At 36.9% G+C, this 14233-nt stretch overlaps 2 protein-coding genes and 1 long non-coding RNA gene across 3 annotated transcripts; 1 reads left to right on the top strand and 2 right to left on the bottom strand.

Annotated features, from left to right (window-relative positions):
• Positions 1 to 430: 430 nt before the first annotated feature.
• On the bottom strand, positions 431 to 2372 carry cxcl19 (chemokine (C-X-C motif) ligand 19). The gene is made up of 3 exons (XM_027022509.2): positions 2175 to 2372; positions 1108 to 1243; positions 431 to 878 (listed from the first exon to the last, which is right to left on the bottom strand). The coding sequence occupies exons 1-3, from the start codon at positions 2227 to 2229 to the stop codon at positions 770 to 772; spliced, it is 300 nt and encodes a 99-aa protein (XP_026878310.1). The 5' UTR covers positions 2230 to 2372; the 3' UTR covers positions 431 to 769.
• Positions 2373 to 5325: 2953 nt separating this feature from the next.
• On the bottom strand, positions 5326 to 6674 carry cxcl8b.1 (chemokine (C-X-C motif) ligand 8b, duplicate 1). Its single transcript, XM_027022512.2, has 4 exons — positions 6564 to 6674; positions 6058 to 6184; positions 5730 to 5805; positions 5326 to 5639 (listed from the first exon to the last, which is right to left on the bottom strand). Exons 1-4 carry the CDS (start codon positions 6622 to 6624, stop codon positions 5610 to 5612), a joined length of 294 nt encoding a protein of 97 aa, XP_026878313.2. The 5' UTR covers positions 6625 to 6674; the 3' UTR covers positions 5326 to 5609.
• A 4919-nt stretch (positions 6675 to 11593) lies between these two features.
• LOC113585168 lies at positions 11594 to 13921 on the top strand. Its single transcript, XR_003411481.2, has 3 exons — positions 11594 to 11786; positions 13228 to 13365; positions 13690 to 13921. It is a non-coding gene; the product is annotated as an uncharacterized LOC113585168 (long non-coding RNA).
• The last annotated feature ends 312 nt before the right edge of the window (positions 13922 to 14233 follow it).

The raw sequence follows: 14233 nt of genomic DNA, 5'->3' as shown, positions 1-14233 counted from the left end.
GCCCAGTTTTTGTGCCATTCTTTTCAGCTTGTACGAGTTGACTGGAAATATGTATTTAAAACAAAATTTCACCTACAAGTTTTGAGTATATAGATCTTTTCTCCTTCAGAGATACAGCAGCCTGGTCTTGTATGACTTGAAATAAGTGCTCTGGTGCATTGTCAAGATGGTCACTGAATGTTCAGGCTTTGACTGAACTGAAGTGCTTAATTGTTCTTTGATTGCTCTTGGTTGTAAAATGTTATATGTGCAATTCAGTTTTTTAGAAGGAGCAATGTAAAATTCTGTAAAGTTAAATATTAAAAGAACATTCTGTATAGACCTTATCTCCTTAGTATTCCTCAATCTTTTTATTTACCAGTAACATAATGTTGAAATTGTTTAAGAATACTGTTGTAGTATTGTTGTGTTAGATATATGACAAACAAAATAAGATACATAAGCATACATTTAATATTTTTGTTATTGTCAATAAAAAATTTTACACTGTCATGGCAGACTGTAAATGAGTTTAGAATGTTAAGCTGCTATCAAGACAAGATATGTATAAACAGTGGGCAAAACACCCATGTATTAAAACATTTAGGGTCAGTGGGCCCAGTAGATGATGTAGCACAGCAGTGAATAATTGCTTAAAGACTGATTTGAACAAAGGGATAATTTCTCTGTTTAACCAAGCCACAGACAACTACTTTCCACAGGGCATTTTGTGGGATATGTCAGAGGTCATTGTACCCAATAATGCCTTCAGGTTCTTCTCAAGTCCTCTTTATAATTTCTTTGTCTCATTTTTTTTCTTTTCAATGAAGTGAACAAGCTTCTTAACCCATACAGTCCGAGGATTCAGACAAATCCTCTCTCCACTCACCAAGCCAGCACTGAGAAAACATTATATATAAAACATATATAACTTTTTCATATCTGAGGTTAACCTTTAGGCATTCAAATTGAAGTATCCAATGAATAGGGATCAGTAGGAACTTATGAAACAGCATGTTTACACGTTTCTGGTGCTAAATGTGTTGGAATAACATAGATAAATGTGGATGTTTGTCACTACCTTAATTTCTTCACATTTATCAGTCTGTAAATGATTTCAATACTTACATGACCTCTATGTTTTTGCAATGAGAACCTCTGTTGATGATCTCTACACTTCGGAGGCTGTGGGGAGGGATGATCCTGGTCTCTAGCTGCAGACACATGCAGCGGCTGTTGTAACCTTTTCCAAGTGGCTGCAATGCTGAAAAGCAAAAACAAAAGCTTACAGAGGGTATTATATAAGCAGCAAAGAAAAGTCACACTCCATGACTTTTGCAAGCTGCTCTGAATAAGAGCATCTGCAAAATGGCATAAACGTAAAATGTAAATATATTAACGATAGTAGGTGAGTCTGGAAATTCACTTTGTGTGTGTGTGTGTGTGTGTGTGTCTGTGTGTGTGTCTGTGTGTCTGTGTGTGTCTGTGTGTGTGTGTGTGTGTGTGTGTGTGTGTGTGTGTGTGTGTGTGTGTATCTGTGTGTGTGTGTGTGTGTGTGTGTGTGTGTGTGTGTGGTGTGTGTGTGTGTGTGTACTATCTCAGCAAGGGCAAAGAGCAAAGGGCACAATGTCAGTGAAAGGAGTATTAATGAGTGAGGAGCTCAAAGGAAACAGTAGAGAAAAGGAACTGGAAGTGAAAAAATGTTGCAAGGATCAGTACATTTAGTGCAGTTGAGTAACAGATTTGCTGATAAAGATGTTAGAGCCAGGACACTCAACATCCTGTTTCTGCTCAATCCAAAGAGATTTGTAATAAAAATATAAATCAAATTACATAAGATGTAGGACTCAGAACTCTAGTGTAATATTCTGAATGTTTTAAATAGAAATGCACATAATATGACATATTATTCATCAAGGAATGCATTCCTAGTTGTAGAATAAATTGAAATAACAATTCAAAACTGTTTTCATAAATATATTGAAAGGTTTAGCACCAGTTCTGTCCAGACAGTAAAACTAAAACTAAAAATGTATTATATGTAAAAACAAAATTAAAAAATCCTGGAACCCATTATGGATGAAATTATTTAAGCAGTATAAATCTATACAAATATCACAACAAACAAAAAAGATCATTTCAGATGCGGTGTTTTGTTGGATTTTGTGCATTTAAAAATGTAAACAGTTACTTACCATAACTGAAGAGAAGGCCATTTGTCATTAGAATGAACAGGAGAAAAACCCTCATGGTGTAATTTAAACTTTTGTCTGAAAACAATGAAAAAATATTTGCTCTCTGTAACACAGCACACAAGCTTAAAGCTTATATTAACAACAATCATATGACCATTACAACAGGGATTTTTGTGTACTTCCCTAAGGCTGTGTGTGTGTGCATGTGTTTGTCCATGTTGCACTTGTGTAAACACAGAAGTGATATCACTTTAGTCATTCACACTCAATCAGCTGCATGACCCATGTCTTGCATGTGCTTTTTGTGGGTCTCTAAGTTCAAGAGGTCCCTCTGAAGTATGTAGAAACTGCCATTTCTTCAATATCACAACTGATAACATCCTGACCCAGCCACTATAAACATGTGGTCACTGAGCTCTATCACCCACAACTTGACCTTTATGGTAACAATGTTTCATTTTGTAAGTGGTATTGTGTACAATAACTTAAATGTGCAGTGTATAGTTTTTAAGTGTGTCTAGGTCTATACTAGTCATGTAATTTCAGACACTACAAAAAAACTGTGATGAGCTATAATGCATTGCAGTGGATCTCATGACTTTAGCCAGTGGCTGAAATGCCCAGAATACTCACACACACACACACGCGCACACACACACATGCACACATGCACACACACACGCACGCACATGCACACACAGACACATACTCTCTATCTCTCTCTCGCTCTCTTTCTTTTAATGCGTTTAAAGCAACACCATGTTCATGATGCAATATCTTTACTAATAAATTCTGAAATTAAGACTCATGCAAATGTTTTTCAAAATTATGCATCAACAAATACCACATTCATGAATAAATAAACATACTCCTATATTGCACCCTTGACATTGCCCCTGTCTCAGTCCAGTCCTCTGCCTCCACAGCCTGCTGACCACCAACTCTGCCTCCGTCCCCACCCTTCATAAGATTCACCTGTTCCACATACCACAGAGTGATTCTTTCTTAAGTTGTTCACTAGTTATCCATTGATTTTCTAAGTCATGTTTTTCTAGTCTAGTGCTGTGTTGTGACTCATGTTTTGTTTGGGGTTTTTCTTTCCTATCAAGCCTTTAGTAGCTAGTTCTTCCTGTTCTAGTCTGTTTGACTCAATCTTTCAGACTTTCCCCCCTTGAACTGTTTGTTGCTGTTTTACTGTCACTTTTGCTATTTAAAAAAATGCTCTGCACATGCCCTGCCTATATTATGAGTTGTTTAAATATGATTCTTACGTGTCTCAAATGGGGAGTTTGTCATTACCTTTTATTCTCCTACTGGACTGAGATATGTATAAGTATACTTTTACAGTTAACATTATTATTATGCGCAAAGTAATCACACAACAAATAATGTGCCACAGTCTATACTACAGTGACATTTACATATGCATTTACAAATAATGTGTCACGGACTATATTGCAGTGACATTTACATACGCATTTACAAAGAATCTTCAGTATGTAGCCAGTAACTCAGCTGTATAGACAGCCAGTGAGAATTCATTCTATCACCTAGCTGCCAGGAGAGAGATGAGTATATGAGTATGAGTATGAGTCTTCTTTGTGCCTTGAGGGATGGTGGTTCAAGTTGAGCTCTGCTGGATGTTTGAAGGCAGTGTGGTGCAGAAGAGAGTTTGATTAGTGCCTGTAGTTATATGGGAGTTGATCCAGTTATGACTTTGTAGGTCAGCATATGTGTTTTAAATCTGATGTGAGCCACTGCAGGGAACCAGTAGAGGGAATGCTGCCAGGAGAACATGGGAGAACAAGACGTTGAAGACAGGCCATGTTGTAGTGGTCTGGTGTCCCATAGGGGAAGGTCTCCTAGGAGTGAGTGGCAATAATCCAGCCTTGAAATGACAAGGGACTGAACAAGCATGTGGCTTCTGTGGGGAGAAGTGGTCAGATTTTCCTGATGCTGCTGAGGAGGTCCCTTCTTTACTGATTTAAGTTAGCAACATGAAAAGAGAATGATAGTTGGTTATCCAATAGTACCCCAATGTTGTGTGCCTTGTCACTTAAACCACGGATTCTCTAGTGAGATCACAAGGTCTTGACATAGAAAGGCACACCAAGGGATATATGTTGCAACTCCATCTTACTGAGATTTAGTTTCAAGTGATGAGCTTCCTTCTGCAAAGAGATGCCTGCCTGGCATGTAGAGATACGAGCAGGAAGCTGAGCATCAGAAGGAGGAAAGGAGAACATCAACTGAGTATCATGAAACAACATATGAGGATATGACCTCACTAAGAGAGCAGGTATAGATGGATAACAGGAAAGGAGCAAGTCCGGAGCCTTGTGAGACCAGTGGAGAGACTGCATGGAACAGACATGGATCCCCACCATGTCACTTGATATGGCTGTTCCTCAAAGTATGATGCGAACTGTTGCCATGCAATGCCAAGAGTTGCTGGTTATATTTCTCATTTTACAAGTTTGTCTATTTAGTAATGCTCCCTTAAGATAACATACCCAATGCCTTTCCTAACTTAATAATCTAACACCTTTACTTTAGAGGTCTAATATGTGTGTTTTTTTAGGTTAAATGGTTATTCACATTTACCTGATACTTTTATCCAAAGCAAGTTACAATTATGACTGAATACAACTTGAGTAATTGAGGGTGAAGGGCCTTGCTCAAGGATCCAGCAGTATCACCTTTGCAGTGGTGGGGCTTGAACTGGAAACCTTCTGATTAATCATGTACCTTAACCACTGAGCTACCACTGCCCTGAGTATTTGTGGCTAGTCTTAAAATGGATGCATTATCTGACTTGCTTTGAAATACTAGTATAGGTCAGTTTCTACTGCCAGCTCTGTATAGTGAACAGAGAAACTGGTTCTGAATGAAATGTTTGGTGTTTGGAAAAAATAACAATCCAGGTTAAAACATAAAGGCCTGTGGCTTTTGTGGCCTTTTACCATGGGGCGTGGAAACAGTTTACTGACGCATGTGTCCTATTAAATTGGGTCTAGTGATGCCCTGTCTGGTTGTCATGGTTATGTCTTGTCCACTACAGTATATTGTGCATGTCAGTTGCAGAGTTCTTTAATCTTAATATTATATTATGAATCTGATAGCTTTCACACACTCAAGACTGATTTCAATATGACTGTTCAAAAACGCTTTATAAATATTAGTTACATGTTTATAAAAATACATAACATATAAATCACTTTTAAAATGTAGACATTTTGTAGACATTGCATTTTCATTTCATTTGCCGATGTACTGATATGCATTATTACAGTGTTAGTATAGAACAAAAAACACGAGATGAATGTCCTCATATAATGAGTAGAAAAAAAAAAACAAATTTCTATTTAATGTACACCATTTTAAAATAAATGTTTCTTTATTCATACTGCTGTCTTCTTGTCTTTCTTATTCATGTCAGTAGAATTTTAATTCAAGGGTCCCATTCTAAAAAAATTAGAAAATTTGGTTATAAATTATTCTTAACAGCAACATGTATGAGAATCATGAAATGTGAACTTGAAATGTGAAACATACCATTTTGAATAGAGTCTTTACCCATTCTTCAAGCGGGCTGAGACAAATCTTAAGTTCTCTCTTTTTGAGGGTTGCACTATATATGGGAGAAAACATGTCAGTTTAAAGTCCTGGGAAATTGTTCACATTTTAGAGAGACTAGGCTAAACCTCACTGCCTTATTTTCCAAATACATTTTAATAGTTTTTTATTTGTAGTGACTTCATCTTTATTATATCTGTTTGCTCATCTGAGCATTGCACTTGCCTCAGAGATGTCCCCCCAAGCACAGCTTTGTTTGTAATAATAAACTTTTACAATCATTTAATTGTGGCTGATCATGACTTACATTATTTCATCTTTTTTGCAAATGTAATTGGCGGAAAAGATGTCCAGTTTCTTAATCTTGTGATGAGGGATTTCTTTCTTTTGGTTTTTTATACATCGGCATCGTGGTTCCTTGTGCAAAGGTATTCCTGTGGTTTTAGTAAGAAGAGTGACAGAGGGAGATGTCAATGGAGACACAGAGTAAGACTGCAGATATAATTTGCATACACTTTTTAAAAATCTTTTTTTAATCAAGCCAATGAAGTTTTAAGCAATTTTATAATTGCACTCATAAATGGGCAAATGAAATACATCGTGGATGTGACCTCTCACTGCAATGCATTACACCGAAGAACATGATTAAGTCACAAATGGCCAATAAAAAAATTAAAACAACAAGATAAATCCTTAATCTTTACAACTGTTAAATACAAATTATTTTTTCAAAAGGTCCAACCACATTTCCACTGACATGACTCTCTGCGAAAATATTGTGAATACAGCAACACATCAATCAAAAATGCTTACCTTCCACCATGGACAAAAGCAAGCAGGTTAAGAAAATGATGATCAGAGGTGTAGGGTTCATGTTTTAGAAAAGGTTTGCTTTACTTTGCTTCAATGCTTCGCTGTTCACAGCTGTGCTCCTGCTGCTTTTATAAGTACTCCCGCCTCCAGAGTCAAGGATTGCACAACATGTCCTCCTCTGAAAGTTCAGTGGAGGGTTTTTTTCCAGAGAAATGATTAAATGAGGGGCGTTTTAGGTAAATTACTTGTTCATTAATGTATAGTTGTCTTATTCTGCAGTGTGAGCACACATTACTTTGGTAAAAGCATTCTATTATATTTTTATAGTAAGTATCATTGCTTGTCAAGTGGGTGTTTTGACCCCCAGGCATTATGGTATTAGCAGTTCCTTTCAGGTTGTGTAGTATTAGTATTTGGTCTTAGATCTTTAATGAGCAAGTTGTGTTTTAGGAGCTATTTGTGTGCTGCAGAATAGATGATAGACTTTGCAGTGCTGTGTTCATAGTGGACGTTTTGTTGTTTGTGTAACTGCTGCAGCATATCATTTATTATCATGTTTCAATAATTTTCTAAAAGACAAAATTTGACTAAATATTTTGTCTACTGAGAAAAGCCTTCAAAGTGAATTTATATTGTAAAAAAGGGCTTTTCAGTTGTATAGCTACAAGGTGGTTGAGACCAAATTTAGATGCTTTTTGAACAGGCTGCAATTCATTACCAAAACAAAATATTGTCAAAAAAATGTATTTCCTGAAAAGTCTCTGTTAGGCTTATGTTTATTTTTTATCTTTGGAGAAAGTTTTTATTTTTCTTTGCTGCAACATAAAAAGCAACAGAGAAAACATATATTTGCAATGCGGGTAGCTAGGCAGGATGCAGAAACAAGCTGTGTAAAACATCGTGACATTTATTTACGCACAACGAAAGCAACGTAGCTCACAGGCTGATGTAAGATCAAACACCAACAAACATCAATGAATAAACAGGACCTTATGAAGATGCACACTGATTACATGAAACGAGGAACGGGTGCGATGCACGGGGAGGGTGTGGCCATGCAGACAAACACATACACACACAGACATCTGGGACATTATACCGTGACATACCGTGACATTATTTTACATTTACATTATATTTCAATATTTACATTACATTTCAATATTACAATATTTCACTTCTGTGTGGGTGCACTGATAACTTTGCTAAGTTGTTCTTATAGTTAGCTGTGTAGCTGTTGGTCATTTATCTTTGTGCCCAGATGTGTACAAAATGCAAATAAACAAAGATTATACAACTGACACACAAAATTGTCACTTAGGAAAAAAGGCCTACTCTAAAAAATCATTATCCACCAGGGTTTCTTTATCACCCCCAACACACTCTTTTTTGAGTTTCTAACTAGCAATTATAACATTGTTGTGGTACTCATATACACGCATCTCACTGTTTTTTTTTTTGTTGTTATTGTTGTTGTTTTTTGTAATGCAAAATCTTTCAATTCAATTGTTTAACTTTCATTTGGATGGCTGGTCTAGAACCATAGTTGTATGACATCCTGGAGTCTCCTAATGAGCATTTTGGGGGAAGTTCTGCTTCACCAGTCCTGCTGATTGAATTTAATCTACACAGTTCCATTTGCCTAAAAAGTATTTTTCTCTGGACTGCTTGGATTTTTTAATCCATTTCAAATATGTAGTGGAAATAATATAGCATATAAAGTAGCATGTATGATGTATAATCAATTACATCTGAACCTCTACTGAGTAAACTGAGTAAATACTGTAAGTATTTACTTTGATGGCTACTTTGATACTTGATGAGAGAAGAGTTTCGCTGTTTTCCTCACTGTGATCAGAATATAAAACCCTTTGGAAATAACTTCAAAGCTTGACTTCAAACTCTTCATTTCAACAAGCATGTAAAAATCTGATAACACATCTGAAGTAAGCAGGAACACACATTCACTTCCACACACTAACAAGATGGCAAACAGCCAGACAAGCACTCACACAACTTGGCAGTAACAGAATGTGGCTTTATAGAGTTTGGATTTTAATTTCTTTATATGATTGTTTACAATCAACATTTGACCAGACATTTCTCCATGAAAAACGTTAGTAAATATTTTTTACTACCGATGGTTTTCTTCACAATTATTAGCACAATTATTCTAATAAGAGGACAGGTATTGTAATAACTGCACAGTTATTCTAATCAGAGCACAGCTATAGTAATGAGCACAGTTATTCTAAAAAGAAAACAGTTATTGTAATAAGCGCACAGTTATTGCAATAAGATCAGTTATTCTAATAACAACACAGTTATTGTAATAAGAACATAGTTATTGTAATAAGAGCACAATTATTCTAATAAGAACACAGCTATTGTAATAAGAGCACAGTTATTCTAATAAGAGCAGTTATTGCAATAAGAGCACAACTATTCTAATAAGAGCACTGTTATTGTAATATGAGCAAAGTTATTGTAATAAGAGCACAGCTATTTCTTTTAGTTTCTCATCCAATTGGACAGAATAAAACATTAAGGGTTGCAGAGCTCCTTGTAACTGGGCTAAAGTATCCAGGGGACAAGGAAAAGGACACTCAATGTAGACTGGTTGGGTGTCTTTGTGGACTGTGCAGACTGGATGTAGACTAGTTTGGGGTCTTTGTGAACTGTATGAACTAGATGCAGTCTGGCTAGGGGACACTGTGGATTGTGAAAACGGGATACAGACTAGTTGTGGGTCTCTGTGGACTGTTTTGAAAAGTTCAAAAGCATGATTAATCTAAAAGCATTTCTGTTTAACATTTAAGTAGGGTGATTAAAGGATTAATAGTTGCCAAGACACATCTGGCTCTTCACTGGAAAGCCGTGCATTGATTACACAAGAAATATGAGTGGCCATGACTCCTGAGTGAAAGCATGTGGCATGTTTCCTTGTAACGTCATCAAATGTCAACCTCGATGTCGAAAAAGATTGTGTGGGTAGTAGAGAATTCCTCTCCTGGAAAATGCTCATCACTGCACAGTGCATTAATAAAAGCCCAGGGAAAATACTGTAAAATGTTGAAAATATTTGTATGATACCAGATTAGTGTAATTTAAAATATTCAGCAAATGGTCAGTTTAAAAAAAACAACAACTACTTATAAAACCGTTCAAAAATGACAACATTAGCTCGTGAGTCCTGGCTGAGAATGGTCTTGGTGTGAATATGCCTCTACTGGTGAGGATTTCTGAGGCACCTAGTAAAGCCTCATTCATGGGTGCTGATGGAAGAGAAACTTTTTGCTTTTATCAGGAAGAAAGCAAAACGAGAAACATAGACACAAACTGCTAGCTCTGTCGATAAGGACACTGTCCCTGAACTTCATTGCAAAATTACTTAGCCCATCATTGACAACCTTTAAATTTTCCTGTAGTTAACATATAGCCTAATCTAAAGCATGTTTTGGTACATTTTGAAGTAACATACATAAGCGTCACCTAACATTACATCCACCTATATTACTTCAGAGGAGGAGAAATAAATTAAGCACATAAAAGAAATAAATTTGTCATGTAGTAGATTTTAGAACAGCATTCATAGGACATAATTTAGATATGTACAATGTGTGCGCAAAAGAGCAAGATTAACCTGAATACAAATATAACACAGATTTGGGTTTCCTGGGCTTTAACTGAAACAACAGTAATAGGACAACTGCTGTAAAGGCTTACTGAACATATCCTATCTACTGAAACCAACCAGAAATAGATGATAATAGATAATAATAAATAACAATAATCAATATATACTTTTCCTGTCCAAAACCTATGAAAATGCTGAATTATAAACAGAATTATAAACAGATAAACAGATTATTTCATGGTTTCATAAACAGATTATTTCATGGTTTCATTATTTCAACATTCTTTACTTCGTAGATTCACTGAAAATTGTACCTTCTGAATCTCAGTCATTTTGTAATTTAAACAAGAACAGATTCATCAGAATAACATTGCCTTTTAAAATAGCAACAGTATTGACTTTGCTGCTTGAATCTCCTCCCAGATGGCCCCTTTCAAAGTAACAGAGAACCATGATGAAATTCCTTGGAAGTGGTTTAATCTAAGAAGCCATGATTCTTGGAAATATGAGCATGAGAAATCTTCTCTCAAACAAATAAACTGTATATGCCTGGGTCCCACTGTAAGCATAAATCATTTAGGTCAGACACTAAGACAACCTTTTATTACATTATTTTTTTTAACACAAGAACTAGAAACAAAAAAACAAACTTGACTAGTGTATCTTTAAAGCCTCACTGTGAGACATAAGGAATTTATTTTCTTGTTGTATAGACAGTTTTAATCCTTTTCATTGGTGGTGGATCATATTTCCATTAACTGAACAGATTTATGACATTATATAAACATTTGGTTAAATTTTTGGTCTCATTTATTTTTGAGGGCAATTTTAAATATTGCGTGAATAGGATCTTATGAAAACATCTTATTCTTATGGAACAATGTCATGACCCACATATGCTGACTTTCAGGGGTTTGCTTCACATCCTACTACTAACTTCAATGCTGATGCCACCCTATAATTCCAAATTATAATTCAGAACTCTCACCTGAAAGCCTTAAGATATCAGTTTCCTCACCAGCCTGCTCTACTTCTCTAGTTTGCTCCTTCTCTTTTCTGCATACAATCATTCATTAATATTGACATTTCTTGGGATTTCTAGACTGAAATTCAGCTCACAATTTGATACACCCATTATATGTTTACTTGTGCTAACAACCTGACTGATAGCATACAGATGACAAAAGTGAGGGTTACCTTACTAGTTACTCTAGCTAACTAAAATCAGTTGACATTATTTTCCTCAGTGGAAAGGCCGATAACTTTAAGCAGCAAAGACAAGGGCGAACATAGGAACAGGGAGAAACAAAACACGGACCGGAACGACGGAGCATATGAGGGGCGGCGAAAACGAAACCAAAGAACAGAGCAGGCTCACAAAGGAAAACAGACGCGACCGGGAAACCACGGAAGCAGGGACGCCAGGAGGGCAGCCCTGATAACCTACCGTTGTCAGCACAATGATCAGCACTCGCCTGCTCTAAGTACAATATTTGTAGGTGATGTAAACCATCAGATAGCAATCTAACTTTCACTCAGTCAAATGCTGGCATGCCTCACATGGTCATCCTGGAGACGTAGACTCAGTGAGTGTGATTCATCTAATATTATCTAATATGACTTCACTCCAAAGATATTCTATCTTAATTTGATAGAAATGAAAGAATGAAAGACATTAAATAATGGTTGAACAACAGCACCCTATTACCACACTGTAAAATAAAGAATTAAGTGGTGGTACATGCACAGGTCTGCCCCAGGCAGGATGTCAACAGCATCCATATTTACACGTACACTTATAATTATGGAATTTGGCAGATGCTCTTATCCAGAGCGACTTACAAAAGTGCTTTGTCATTTACTCATAGAATGGCTCATGGCCAGTACAGTAGGTTAGAGCTCAAGATTCCATTGAACTAGAGTACTGTTGAAATACAGGCCTAGAAGTGCAAAACACATATAAGCTCTATCTCAGACAACAATAAGTACAAGATGCATGCTAGATATTTGGTTACCCAGCAAGTTCAGGATCAATGGTCATTCTAAATATTAAAAAAATAGATAAGTCTTCAGTCTGCATTTGAAGACTGCAAGGGACTCTGCTATCCAGACAGCCAGTGGAAGTTTGTTCCACCATCTGGGAGCCAGGACAGAGAATAGTCTCGATGCTTGTCTTCCACGAGCGGATCCGTACTTGAGGTTCAAAGTACACCTAAACCCTAAATATAAACCCTAAATACTGTAAATTCTATAGCCTAAAAAAGCCTTTGAAGACTTGTGAGTCCAAAAAGGCACACTCAGTGTTGTGTCCAGGATTTTATACATTTATACAAGAGGACACTAAGCTGTGGTGCCACCTAATTTGCTAAGGCAAATCTGAATTTGCAAAATATATTAGTTTTACATGTACAATTAATGGGCTTATAGTGACATTATTGTATTGACTTCATACTTGAAGTATTTAGATTAGTTATGTTAATGCATTTTATTTGCACTCATATTGGTATAATAATCATGATTTATTTAAGCAAGAGTTGTAGTACATTGAACAATGAACAGTGTGTTCAAGAACGATAAATGGTGGGACTGACTTTAATCCTAGCTAGTGAGTGAGAAATGGATCTGTTGTGCCAGTACACTAAAATATATTGGGATTTTACATGGATGTGAAAAACGTTACTTACCTACGTCCAAACATGAAAATTATGTGAATGACACATTTGAGATCATGCTACACATGAGACTGACCCAACAAGCAAGTTTACATGGATATATGGAGTGGTGGGGTAGACATACAGAACATGAACAGAATCACTCTTCATATCTCATATACAGAGAAAACTGTGAACTTGTGAGGTTCCCAAAAAATAAACTCTGTGCATGAGGTAGGTGTTTAGAGAGGAAGTAGATGGTCATCCATCATGTCATCCACCAAAGCTCTTATGCAGCTAATTTCTAGTGTGGCTGTGGTACCTAAGATCTGAGCAATACTTGATTTGTCCATCATTCTGCTTTCGGTTGTTACAGGCATGAATGCACTTATTCCAGTGTGCGCCATTCCAGCTGCCCCAGATCAAGCCCCAGTGGATGTTGCAATTTCTTCAGTCCCTGGCGCTCTTCCAAGGTCATACTGTCATCTCTTTATCAGAAAAAGCTTAGATCACAGTAAGTAATTAAGTGATTTAAACATTGTGAAATCCTATGTGTGTACCTATGTGCTATCTGTCAAAGCTGGGACTTCTGAATTATGCTCTCGGGTTTTCTTGTCTAGGAACAAATGGAAATATTTTTCACATTTGTAAGAAATGCATTTCTTACATACATTTTCTTAAAATGTTGTGGTGTATGTACTTTGACAAAACTAACTCCTCCGCCTTTGTTTATAATACTTTTATATTTCCATCTGATTGCTCAGGTAAGTTGTGTCAATGTTGACAAAACATGGGGGCATCTGTCACAGGCTCATTCAAACATGCATACCCTCAACAGATCTCTTGAAGTGAGATTTGAACTCTGTGGAAGCAATCAGAGCTGGAGGCACAATCCCCTAAGCAATTCACCACCCTTTGACACACTATCTACCATTGGTTGGAATGAGGGGGACTAAAATGGAACTAGTTGTCTGGGTGAGCTTATCTCCTTGGCCATCTTTCTACATCACAAGTGATGACATTCAAGTGTCAATGCTCACACCTGCCAAACTGGTTCTCCTGAATGCACGAAGGTGGGTTCTGCCCCTAAGAGACAGCAGTGGAGGTTGTGCAATGGTCTCTGAGTATACTGTGTTCAGCTTGGGTGCAGCCTCTTGGCACTCTTTATATCTTTATACTTCTATACTTTATCAGAACCTGGTTGTGCTCATGTTTCAGATGCCGCGAGCTGCTTCATAGATACATGTTTGGCCTTGGCCCTCCTGCAGTCCTGCCAACTTCCCCTGCACATCTCCGATATAGCTGGCCTTCCTCTGGGTTCAGAGGAAATGCAAATGAAACCAAGTAGCCCTTCCAGCTCCAGGTTGACCCAGATCACTATC

Source organism: Electrophorus electricus, chromosome 19 (assembly GCF_013358815.1).
Source record: "Electrophorus electricus isolate fEleEle1 chromosome 19, fEleEle1.pri, whole genome shotgun sequence".
Lineage (NCBI taxonomy): Eukaryota > Metazoa > Chordata > Actinopteri > Gymnotiformes > Gymnotidae > Electrophorus > Electrophorus electricus.
The sequence above is the reverse complement of the archived record's forward strand: the minus strand, read 5'-3'. Positions and strand labels throughout refer to the sequence as shown.